The 12,881-nt window shown below is 44.4% G+C and overlaps 1 protein-coding gene across 1 annotated transcript; it reads right to left on the reverse strand.

Moving 5' to 3' along the window:
- Window positions 1-708: 708 nt before the first annotated feature.
- TMEM129 (transmembrane protein 129, E3 ubiquitin ligase) lies at window positions 709-11,796 on the reverse strand. Its single transcript, XM_028728843.2, has 4 exons — window positions 11,519-11,796; window positions 7,953-8,427; window positions 6,858-7,017; window positions 709-2,138 (listed from the first exon to the last, which is right to left on the reverse strand). Exons 1-4 carry the CDS (start codon window positions 11,721-11,723, stop codon window positions 1,890-1,892), a joined length of 1,089 nt encoding a protein of 362 aa, XP_028584676.1. The 5' UTR covers window positions 11,724-11,796; the 3' UTR covers window positions 709-1,889.
- Window positions 11,797-12,881: the final 1,085 nt, after the last annotated feature.

Below are 12,881 nucleotides of genomic sequence, written 5' to 3' on the forward strand. Positions count from 1 at the left end.
GGTAAAGGTAAAGGGACCCCTGACCATTAAGTCCAGTCGCGGACGACTCTGGGGGTTGCGGGGCTCATCTCACTTTATTGACTGAGGGAGCCGGCGTACAGCTTCCGGGTCATGTGGCCAGCATGACTGAGCCGCTTCTGGCGAACCAGAGCAGCGCACGGAAACGCCGTTTACCTTCCCGCTGGAGCGGTACCTATTTTTCTACTTGCACTTTGACGTGCTTTCGAACTGCTAGGTTGGCAGGAGCAGGGACCGAGCAACGGGAGCTCACCCCGTCGTGGGGATTCGAACCGCTGACCTTCTGACTGGCAAGTCCTAGGCTCAGTGGTTTAACCCACAGAGCCACCCACGTCCCAACTGGGTGCTACTGGAGTTCAAAATGCTCAGGGAAACCTGCCCCTTGTATAATGAGACCACAAGGCACTGCCTTAATATGAGTAACAGATCAGAATTATGTTTCAATTTATGAGACAGTGGCCAAGTGTTCTTGTTTCCTGGAACTGAATGTAAACAGACTTACTGCGGCTTGTTGTATTTTCCCACATCATAGCAGTAGGAAGAATAGTAACTGCATGTCAGCTAGACTAGCCTCAAGGTTAGTAAGGTTAAGAACATATCTTATACATGTGAAAACAAGTTACGGAGGTGGGATAGGGGAAATCCAATCAGCAGGCATTTTAAATAAGTGAAGTTCAATTTCATACATACTAAGGGTAAGTGAACTGTGATCCTTCTCATTTAATAATGGGAGGCCTCTGAAGATCAAGGAAAAGCAAGTGCAGAGATCCCATAAAGATTAATATTGATTTACAAAGTAATATGATTGCATTTTTAAGATGCTAATCTATTTACAATAGTTTGTATCTCGTGCACAATTGGTCTATTTGGTGTCTCATCTGAATCCCAAGCATTAAAAGCTGGGACAGCAACAAACATTAAAAAGTTCTGACCTAAAGATTTTCTGATACATATTCCATGACTAACAGAAATTGTCCCATATTTCCCAGAATCCCAGGCAACTATGGTACTTATACATCTTATTTAATGAATTTAAAAGGGGGAAAGACCATACAACATTTATTCTTGCAAAATCAGATGTTCTATTCCAGGGCAAGTATTTGAGACTTCTGTTTCAAGAGAGAAAGCATCCATGTAATACTAGATTCCTGAAACCTTAACACGTGTACTTTTATACTGCGACTTTTATTCTGATTTCAGGCATAATACAATTGTGATCAGTTCACCAGCCCAGATGAGACTGGTTATGTATTGTTTAATAGGCAAGCCCCCAACCACTACTGAGCAGATGGGCTCCTCCTCCTTCTTCTAATATGCTATGTAGCCAAGAGCTGAACTGATTGGCTGTATTGCTCAAAAAAGTTAAATTGATGATCACCCCATTTTGTGCTACGTATTTCAACCTGAACAGGTCTCGTGAAGATAGTGGCCAGAACTGTTCCCTCCACTGCTAGATTATGTGGGAAGACTATTTCTGGCATCCCACCCCCTCACCCCTGTGTTTCTCCCAACCCTCCAAAGCAGATGGGAGGAGGCAGCGTAATCAATGGAAATTGCCTCTTCCCTGTTCCACTAGTGGAAAGGACAGCTTTGAAGGCCACAGGGTTCCCTAATTCTGCTTCAGTAGAGGTCTGATGCGATTCTAAACTATCACTCAATATTTAATGTAACCAGAGGGAGTAGCCAAAGCTGGTGAAAATAACCATTTTCCGTTGTTTGGTTGCAGCAATTAAAAAACTGAACCAATAGAAAAATAATCAGAAAGACAACAAAGAGAAAGTCCCCATGAACAGAATAATAAAAAGTAAACAGCAGGTGGAGTCATCCACCTTTGAAGTACGTTCAGATTCAAGGAGTGTTCCGGGACCTGTTCATCGTATAACACAAACATCTAAAATGCAGAATTTGGCTCTGCAGGTTGGGCAAGGCACACGGCTTGAAAGCCAGGTTTCTGGGTGCTGCTGGTCTTGCCGGCTGGCAAACCATTTGCCCATGCAAGTCAGGCACCACATGGGACGACAGTAGCATTGTTGGCACTCGCCTTCATTCGGCTCTTGACAATTCTTCAGAAGCTTGACATTTGCAGTAGTTTGCATACACCCAATGCATGGGTCTAGCTCCTGCAGACAGAGAGAGGAAAAAATACGTCACAATATAATTATTAAAAGGTAAAGGTACCCCTGCCCGTACGGGCCAGTCTTGACAGACTCTAGGGTTGTGTGCCCATCTCACTCAAGAGGCTGGGGGCCAGCGCTGTCCGGAGACACTTCCGGGTCACGTGGCCAGCGTGACATCGCTGCTCTGGCAAGCCAGAGCCGCACACGGAAACGCTGTTTACCTTCCCGCCAGTAAGCGGTCCCTATTTATCTACTTGCACCCGGGAGTGCTTTCGAACTGCTAGGTTGGCAGGCGCTGGGACCGAACAACAGGAGCACACCCCATCGCGGGGATTCGAACTGCCAACCTTTCGATTGGCAAGCCCTAGGCGCTGAGGCTTTTACCCACAGTGCCACCCGCGTCCCAGAATATAATTATTATGTTTCATTTAATACATAGTGTCGTCAATGTACATGACACTTGACAGGATGTCATAAGAACACAAAAAGAAAGGGGGGGAGAGAAAGAAACTCATGATCTGCCTGAAGTAACCAACTAATTTTTTCAGTCACTGTTAACACAAATGATTGCCACAAATTTAAACGCCACCTAGTGACATGATTTTGGGGTGTTCTCACCTTAGGCTGTTACTGGGTAAAAGTCATCTGCACCTGGGTTCTGCCACTCATGAGAAAATGTATACGCAAGGTGAATTTTAAATTCATGACATCTAGCTAGCTGCTGTCCATGGAGTTTTCTTGGCAGGGATACTGGAGTGGCTTGCCAGTTCCTGCTCCAGGTGGATCACGTTTGGTCAAAACTCTCCACTATGACCTGTCCATCTTGGATGGCCCTGCTCATAGCTTCTCCGAGTTATTCAAACCCCTTCGCCACGGCAAGGCATTGGGAAAGGAGTACGGCAAGGCTGTATATTGTCTCCCTGCTTATTTAACTTATATGCAGAAATCATCATGCGAAAGGCTGGGCTGGATGAATCCCAAACCGGAATTAAGATTGCCGGAAGAAATATCAACAACCTCAGATATGCAGATGACACAACCTTGATGGCAGAAAGTGAGGAGGAATTAAAGATCTTTTGAATGAGGGTGAAAGAGGAGAGCGCAAAATATGGTTTGAAGCTCAACATCAAAAAAACGAAGATCATGGCCACAGGGCCCATCACCTCCTGGCAAATAGAAGGGGAAGAAATGGAGGCAGTGAGAGATTTTACTTTCTTGGGCTCCATGATCACTGCAGATGGTAACAGCAGCCACAAAATTAAATTTCTTGGGGAAAAAGCAATGACAAACCTAGACAGCATCTTAAAAAGCAGAGACATCACCTTGCCAACAAAGGTCTGTATAGTAAAAGCTATGGTTTTCCCAGTAGTGATGTATGGAAGTGAGAGCTGAACCATAAAGAAGGCTGATCGCCGAGGAATTGATGCATTTGAATTCTGGTGCTGGAGGAGACTCTTGAGAGTCCCATGGACTGCAAGAAGATCAAACCTATCCATTCTGAAGGAAATCAGCCCTGAGTGCTCACTGGAAGGACAGATCGTGAAGCTGGAGGCTCCAATACTTTGGCCACCTCATGAGAAGAGAAGACTCCCTGGAAAAGACCCTGATGTTGGGAAAGATGGAGGGCACAAGGAGAAGGGGGCGACAGAGGACGAGATGGTTGGACAGTGTTCTCGAAGCTACCAGCATGAGTTTGACCAAACTGCGGGAGGCAGTGGAAGACAGGAGTGCCTGGCGTGCTCTGGTCCAACAACAACAACAAAGCTAGCTGTTCCTTTGAAATAGCTGTTATTCTATTTAGCCATGAGTCTTTCTTACCGATCTGTCTACTTAGCCATAAGCTCCCCACCCCCTGAACATTTTCAGTAAAAGTTCTAAAGCTTTTTGACACCCACTGAAGGAGAACTCCTCCCATCAGCTGAATTTCCAGCAAGCGTTTTTCAAAATGACTTTGAAAATATTTTTAATGCCTTATAAACCACAATCCAAGATACATTTCCTTGGAAGTAAATCCCAATGAAGCCGCTTGGACTTACATTTGAGTAAACAGTTGGCTCACGTAGAAGATGCATGATTTTTACAAGCCTAGCTATGCATACAGTGAAGGAAAAAAGTATTTGACCCCCTGCTAAATTTGCCCGTTTGCCCTCTGACGAAGAAATGACCAGTCCATAATTTTAATGGTAGGATTATTGTAGCTGTGAGAGACAGAACAACAACAGGAAAAACCCCAGAAACCCAGAATACATAAGTAAGATTGATGGGCATTATAATGAGTAAAATAAGTATGGGTGGCGCTGTGGGTTAAAGCCTCAGCGCCTAGGACTTGCCGATCGAAAGGTCGGCTGTTCGAATCCCCGCGGCGGGGTGCGCTCCCGTCGTTCGGTTCCAGCGCCTGCCAACCTAGCAGTTCGAAAGCACGTCAAAGTGCAAGTAGATAAATAGGGACCGCTTACCAGCGGGAAGGTAAACGGCGTTCCGTGTGCTGCGCTGGCTCGCCAGATGCAGCTTGTCACGCTGGCCACGTGACCCGGAAGTGTATGCGGACAGCGCTGGCTCCCGGCCTATAGAGTGAGATGAGCGCACAACCCCAGAGTCTGTCAAGACTGGCCCGTACGGGCAGGGGTACCTTTACCTTTACCTTTTACCAGGCTACCTGGTATCTTCACTGTATGTAATGAGCTGAGATTAGAAGCACCTGCTGTAAGGGAGAGGTCTTACCTGTAATCCCAGCTCCTTACAGTACCTGTACAAAAGACACCTGTCGACGGAAGCAATCATTCCAGCAGTACTAGAGCATTACTTTAAAAAGCTAAAGGGAAATACATGGGGGGGGGTTTGCTTGTGGTAACTTTGGAGGAACTATTCTGTCTCCTTTCTGCTTCCAAAACTGCTTCCAAAGCAGGCCTTTGCAACTGAAAACCCTGAACCTCCCTGAACTGTCAATGCCCAAAGAACCAGTCATAACAAAGCACACACATCTAGATAAAGGATTGGATCCAAAAATAAACAAACTGGAAGTTCCTGGAAGGAAATTTTCTACAGTCTCCTCAAAAGCCAATCAGTTCTTTAGATTAATTAGCAATTCGCCAATGGTTAGATAGCAGAACAGTAACTCAGATTTGTTAGGAGACTTGACAGCTGAATCCTGTTTATCAGAGGGGCCTTGAAGATTAAAGCATTCCCACAGACAACCAGATTCTTTGAGTTGTAAATTAACCAGATAACCCATTCACACTGAATCCACCAGGACAGCCAGGTGTCAAGAAGCACAAATCAACTAGAAACCCCCTTTCCTACTGAGAAAGGAGACACCCAATTTACACTTCTGAAGACAAAAATCCAGCAATTAAAGAACCAGATACACTTTCCCAGAGTTCTATAGTGTTTGGCTCTCCCATAATGCTCTCCTTTGGTATGAGTCTAAGTTTTAACTTGCTAAAAGTTCCCAACTTCACTACAGCCTGTTTCAGTCACTCACACAGGGATACTAAAAACTTATAGTAGATGGAATTCAACTGAAGAGTTCTGCTTGGGCTGTGCAGCAGAAATTCCTCTCCTTTCCTTGCACATTCACCAAATAGGTTCTGAGCTTCCCCCAGTCAAATTTAGGGGATACTTGAGAAGAGGGGAGGAATGTTCTGCTGCACAGCAAGAAGTGCTCGTATTAGTGGAACTGTGTAGTTTAATTGGATATTGTCCCCATTGCTGAACTTGCTATATGCAAAATATTGGTTTTTAAATGGCCAAGTGCATGCTTAAGATATACCATATTTTTCGCTCTATAGGATGCACTTTTTCCCCTCCAAAAATGAAGGGGAAATGTGTGTGCGTCCTATGGAGCAAATGCAGGCTCCTTGGCTTCAGCGATAGCAACGCGAAGCCTCCGAAGCGCAGAGGGAGCGCTCCCTCCGCGCTCCGGAGGCTTCGCGTTGCTTTCGCTGAAGCCTGGAGAGCGAGAGGGGTCGGTGCGAGTTCCCACTGCGCTCTGGAGGCTTCAGGTTCCTTTTGCTGAAGCCGGGAGAGCAAAACTCTCCTGGCTTCAGCGGAGAGGGAGAGCTGCGCAGCGCCCCTTCAGCGAAGCGGGAGGAGAAATGGAAGGGGCTCCGTTTCTCCTGCCGCTTCGCTGAAGGGGCGCTGAGCAGAGAGGGGGAGATTTTTTTTTCTTGTTCTCCCCCTCTAAAACAAGGTGCGTCCTATGGTCGGGTGCATCCTATAGAGCGAAAAATACGGTACTTCAGAAGATATGAAGCAGATCCTGTCACCTGAGGCTATTTTTTTTAAAATAACTTTTATTTTGCTTTTAACAGGTACATATAAACAGGTACATATAAATATAGACAACCAACATTACAAAGGAAAATTCCTTAATAGTAATGGGGAAGAAACTACAAAAACTATCAAAGTACATGACACAGAACATAAGCAACTATGGGAAAGATAAAAGAAAAGAAACAAGAAAAAGGAAGATGAGCCAAAGCAGGAAAGCTCATCTTTTGTACACTTCCGTCAAGCTCACAACAGATCATTATTCTTATCAATTAACCTCTTATCAATTAACTCTTATCAATTAACCTGAGGCTATTTATATTCAACAGGGAAGCTGGTATTTGGCAACATACTCTAGGTTTAGTCATAATCTACCAACTTGCCCACTCTCCACCAACTATGAAATAAAGGCAACACGGAAAAATAAGTTATAATCTCCAATCTTGAACCTACCTGATTGCTTGAAACACTGTATGCCTGATTAGTCTCTACCAAAGAGGTAAAGGTTTCCAGAAACAAGTCACTGAGGCTCTGATGTATGACCACATTAGCAGCATTACGGATGGGAGCATGGAGCTTTTCTCTCAGTTCGCCATATTCTGTTGAATTCAGCCTAAGACAGATAGAGTTTCATATCAGCCATTTGCAAGTGTAAAAGAAATTGTACTTTGTATATTATATGTGAGCTTTACAGAAAGGAGACACAGTCTCAAATACCAAGGCTACTTTTATCTCATTTTAATTACAGACTAGGAACAAATCCATACTGATTTTGCAGCATATTATATATAAAAAATCACAACCAAATTTCAACTTTTGTTTTTCAGTGGGTTATTTAAATGTCTTACATGACCGAAAACTCTCACTAGCATCAAATGTGTTTGCATATGACTCACAACGTTTTATGTATTCATTTGTGCATCCTCAAACTGGAGGAAAATGTTTTGTTAATGTCTCCTCCATTGATTTGAAAAGCACTTTTAAAATGACTAGGTTGAACACTGATATCCTGCCATTAAGTGGTTCAAGCTATGCTAGGGAAAACACTCAGGTGTCTAACACTCGGGCAAACGCTCAGGTGTCTAACATAATATACCAGTGTTAAAAGTACAGCATCTGCATTGGTTAAGTTCAAGGTTTTGTGGCTATTTAAAGCCCCAAACAACTTGGGACCAGGATGCTTAGCAAACCCACCTCCCACAAGTACAAACCAAGCCAATCTTTATGATCAGAGGAGATCCTATTGGCTGTTTCACAGCCAACAGATTGTCACTTGATGGAAACAGGCCTTCTTGGCGATAGCACCCATCCTCTGGAATGCCTTCACTTGAGTAACTTGTGAGCAACAGGCAATAGAGACCTTTAAAACCTCATGTTTACCCAAGTTTTCCTGAGCTCTGAATATATTTAATTGAAATAAATTGTACCAAATTATCACATATAGGCAATCTTGCTTTAAAAAAACAGCTCTAACCAAGAGATAGTGGAATATTGTATTGAGATCACATTCCCCTTGACAAAACTAAAAAATAATAATGCCCATTTTACCGGATAGTAAAAGGTTTCACATGAGGATTAATACTGGCAACACGAATCGTGAGGAACTGGGCAGGCATGTTTGAGTCTGGCAAGAGTTCATGCTGTCTGGAGTCCACCACAGTTAGAAAGATGTCTCGCTGCTGCGCAATATGTAGACAGTATGTGGTCACTTTCATGATCCAGGTGTCTGTAACAATTACTCGGGCTCCCGGGGCTCCCGTAGCAAACTTGTCAATCCTCCTGAATTCGATGTTGATAGAGGAAGCCACTGCCCTCCAGCCTGACTGTGGGAGGGCATAATGGGAAAGGGTCTTGACTAATGGGTGGTTATTCCAGCCATTTCGTGACCAGTAATATATCAGGATACCAGCAATGGTTGGGGCAAGAACAGCCAGCAATAAAAAGACTCTCCAGCCTTCTGGAGCCTGATAAAAACTGCAAAGTTGTTTCTCGGGCGCTGCAAAGCACATGCCAGCATAGTAACCTGCAAGGGAGAGAAAAAATACTTTTAGGAGAGAGAGAAAATAACCTGACATACATGTAGGTGTTACTTATGAAATAATGGTTTTCTGTGCAGTCAGTCTGAAACGGGACCCCAAATCCCCATTTTTCCTCCTCCAAGGGAGCATTTCTAAAATGCATTAACTTGAGCTCTTGAGTCAATGTATAAACAGAAATCCAGCTGTATAAACAAGTGCTCAAAGCCCTCCCCTTTATCAGTCCGTGATGGCAATGGATGGCCTTGCCAGTTCCAAGTGGAGCAGGGATGGCACGTCTGGATCTTATCTTACATCCTGACCACAAAGACACACAGACCTTGTCAGGTCTGACAAGAGACCCGGGAACGGCGCCAGGAGTGCTCTTAGAGTTGGTGACCTCCTACCCCAAGATAAGAGCATAGGAACAAAAACAATCTTTTATGGTCAAGAGTACTGGAACAGGAATATCTGTTTATGGTCATGGATGTCAACTTACGTGTATAAGCTGATGTGGTTGGATTCCTGGGGAAGCGGGGAGAGGGTGCCTGGAGGATATATATACTGCATGAAATTTCTCATTTCTTTGGACTTGTTGTGAACTGACCACGCAAGTGCCTTCTGCTATCCGGAGAGCAGAATAAACTCTTTCTCTGAATCAACCTCGGTGTCATTTGACTTCCTTTCTCCCTCCTGGGCGCAACACAGACCCCACCAATATAGTCTAATAAGGCTACACTTAAAACTTCCAACAAGAACCTAACATCTTGACAGTTTACATTTCAGACACTGAACTTCCACATATCCTTCTCTCATTGTAAACGCTCTTCCCCCTGCTGCACTTTCATCCCCGGAAAACTGTGCCCTATCTACACTGTGATAGGGTGGTCAGGGAGGAGACACAGAGAACCCTACTTGAACTTCCCTTCCAACCATCTCTTTTACATGCGTCTCAAAGCAAACAAGCAAAGCAAAACCTTACATGGCAGGCTTAGTTTTTCTACAGGTGTAGAGCGGAGGAGAGAGAGCAGCGAAGGAGAAACAGAAAAAAAGGGAGCAACTGCTTAGGAACTTTTCCCCAGCGCACATGTTCGTGGGGCCCTCTCCCCAGGCCTCTAAAGATAGGGAATGCCTTCGTGAAGGCAAAAACATTCCTCCTTTCCCAGGCCTTTGGCTTGATTCAACCACCTCTGGACTTTCCAATTGTGGAGGGCACTGTTTTTGTTTGTTACTATTTTTATTTCATTTATTGAATTTACATCTATACCAAGAGGTCTCAGGGACGTTCACAGAATGTCCTGCGTTTTTGTGCTTTTAATATTGCAAACCACCCTGTGATCCTGGAGTGAGGGCAGGGCCGGATTTAGGTTTGATGAGGCCCTATGCTACTGAAGGTAATGGGGCCCTTTATATGTCCAGCTGTCCTTTGTCAACAACAAACTGCCACTGTTTTTTGTGTTGAATATATGCTAAATGGTAATTTATGGACCAAATAGGTATATAAAGCCATTTGCACATAACAAAATATGTAATTTATCAAAGTAATGGTTGAACTGAAATACAATTAAGAAGAAGCATATTAATAGTTCTAGTTACAGGTAGGTAGCCGTGTTGGTCTGCTGTAGTCAAAACAAAATAAAAAAATTGTTTCGACTACGGCAGACCAACACGGGTCTACCTGTAACTAGAACTATGTAAGGCACCACATTGGCATCTGAAGAAGTGTGCATGCACACGAAAGCTCATGCCAGTAACAAACTTAGTTGGTCTGTAAGGTGCTTCTTAAGGGACACGGGTGGCGCTGTGGGTTAAACCACAGAGCCTAGGACTTGCCGATCAGGTCGGCGGTTCAAATCCCCGTGACGGGGTGAGCTCCCGTTGCTCGGTCCCTGCTCCTGCCAACCCAGCAGTTCGAAAGCACGTCAAAGTGCAAGTAGATAAATAGGTACCGCTCCGGCGGGAAGGCAAACGGCGTTTCCGTGCGCTGCTCTGGTTCGCCAGAAGTGGCTTAGTCATGCTGGCCACATGACCCGGAAGCTGTACGCCGGCTCCCTCGGCCAATAAAGCGAGATGAGCGCCGCAACCCCAGAGTCGGCCACGACTGGACCTAATGGTCAGGGGTCCCTTTACCTTTAAGGTGCTACTGGAAGGATTTTTTTTATATTAATAGTGAAATACAATTTTTTTCCTTTAAACTTTTTTAGGGGCCCCCAAGAGAGTGGGACCCTAAGCTATAGCTTGTGTGGCTTATACCCTGGCACTGGACCGTGAGGGGCAGTATAGAAAGATGATGATAATGATAATGATAATAATAATAACGATCCAAAGAAATAAATAATAATAATAGTCCAAAGAAATAAATAATAATAATAATAGTCCAAAGAAATAAATAATAATAATAGTCCAAAGAAATTAATAATAATAATAATAATAATAATAATAATAATAATAATAATAATAATAATAATAATAATAATACAAAGAAATAAATAATAAGAATAAAATTTTAGGGGCCCCCAAGAGAGTGGGGTGCTAAGCTATAGCTTGTGTGGCTTATACCCTGGCACTGGAGCGTAAGGGGCAGTATAGAAAGATGATGATGATGATGATGATAATAATAATAATAATAATCCAAAGAAATAAATAATAAGAATAAAATTTTAGGGGCCCCCAAGAGAGTGGGGTGCTAAGCTATAGCTTGTGTGGCTTATACCCTGGCACTGGAGCGTAAGGGGCAGTATAGAAAGATGATGATGATGATGATAATAATAATAATAATCCAAAGAAATAAATAATAAGAATAAAATTTTAGGGGCCCCCAAGAGAATGGGGTGCTAAGCTATAGCTTGTGTGGCTTATACCCTGGCACTGGACCGTAAGGGGCAGAATAGAAAGATGATGATAAGAATAATAGTAATCCAAATAAATAAATAATAATAATAATCCAGAGAAATAAATAATAATATCCATAAAAATTAATAATAATAATCCAAATAAATAAATAATAATAATAATAATCCAAATAAATAAGTAAATGGCAGGGCAAATGGTGAGGGGCCCGCCCTTCCCCTCCTCCCCCCGCAGCCCCCGCTCACGCACCGAGGGGCAGGAGGGCGTGGGCCAGGAGAGTGGCGGCGCCGCGCCGGAGGTGGTACTGGACGAAGGCCGCGTCCTCGCTGCCCAGCCAGCCGCCCAGCAGGTTCTGCACCGTCAGCCCGGCCAGGTGGAACTCGTTGGGCGGGAAGACGAAGCAGACGGCCAGCACCACGTAGGCCAGGCTGAAGGTGGCGGCGGGGCTCTCCATGCGGGCGGCGGGCGGGCGGGCAAGGCCGCTGGAGGCGGCGAAGGCCCGGTCCGAGCTCCAGGCCGGGCTTCTCCCCGCGCGCGGGGCACTCTGGGAAGTGTAGTCCAGGGGGCAGCGCTCAGCCCGCCTCTGTCGGAGCGGAGCTGCAAAGGACTCTCTGCCCGCGGGGAAAGCGTCCGAGGGTCCCAGGGACGGGCACTCGAAGCACGGAGGGGCAGGAGCCCCCAGAACCAGGGCCGGATTTCCTTATGAGCTAAGCAAGCTATAGCTTAGGGGAACCCAAAGAAAATTAAAGGGGGGGGGATCTGGATGTACACTTCCAAAATATAAGATAAAATGCAAATAAAATAAAACCTACATGCAGCAACAGTGTTTTGGGTTGTGTAGCCTGCTCCCTAAAATATCACTGGTTTGCTCATTTCTATACATAGGGTGCCTACATTCTGCATGGACTGGTTAATGTTAGTAAAGCTATTGATAATTATTAGTAGTTTGTACCATATATTTACACCTATTGCTATTTCATGTTTCTAGAGACTAAATTATGAGTCTTTGTAAATTGTGTTTCTAAAGGGACTTTTGTTATTGCCAAATGCCAATGTGTTTGCATTATTGAGTTTGTTATGAATAAAAAAATCATTTTAAGTTTGAGCTTCATAATTATTTCACTATTAATATACTTCTTCTTAATTGCATTTCACTATTAATATACTTCTTCTTAACTGCATTTCAGTTCAACCATTACTTTGATAAAATACATCTTTTGTTATGTGCAAATGGCTTTAGATACCTATTAGGTCCATCAATTCCCATATAGCATATTTCTAGTTACAGGTAAGCAGCCGTGTTGGTCTGCCCTAGTCGAAACAAAATAAAAAGGAAGGAATTTTAAAATTTTGCTTCGACGTTTAGCCTATGTTCAACACACAAAACAGCGGCGATTTGCTGTTGACAAAGGACAGCTGGACATATAAAGCACCTTATTCCCTGCACTTAGCTTAGGAAATTGCACAGCAGGCGGTTGTGCGCATGCGTTAATAATATTAGGCAAGCTCCGCCTCCCCCGCCCTCTGGGCTCGCTTTGCATGCCGGCCGCCGCCGCCGCCTCTCCTGGTTGGCCGGCGGCAGGTCACGTGGCCTCTGACGCAACGCGGCAGT

This window comes from Podarcis muralis, chromosome 6 (assembly GCF_964188315.1).
Source record: "Podarcis muralis chromosome 6, rPodMur119.hap1.1, whole genome shotgun sequence".
In the NCBI taxonomy this organism is placed as follows: domain Eukaryota; kingdom Metazoa; phylum Chordata; class Lepidosauria; order Squamata; family Lacertidae; genus Podarcis; species Podarcis muralis.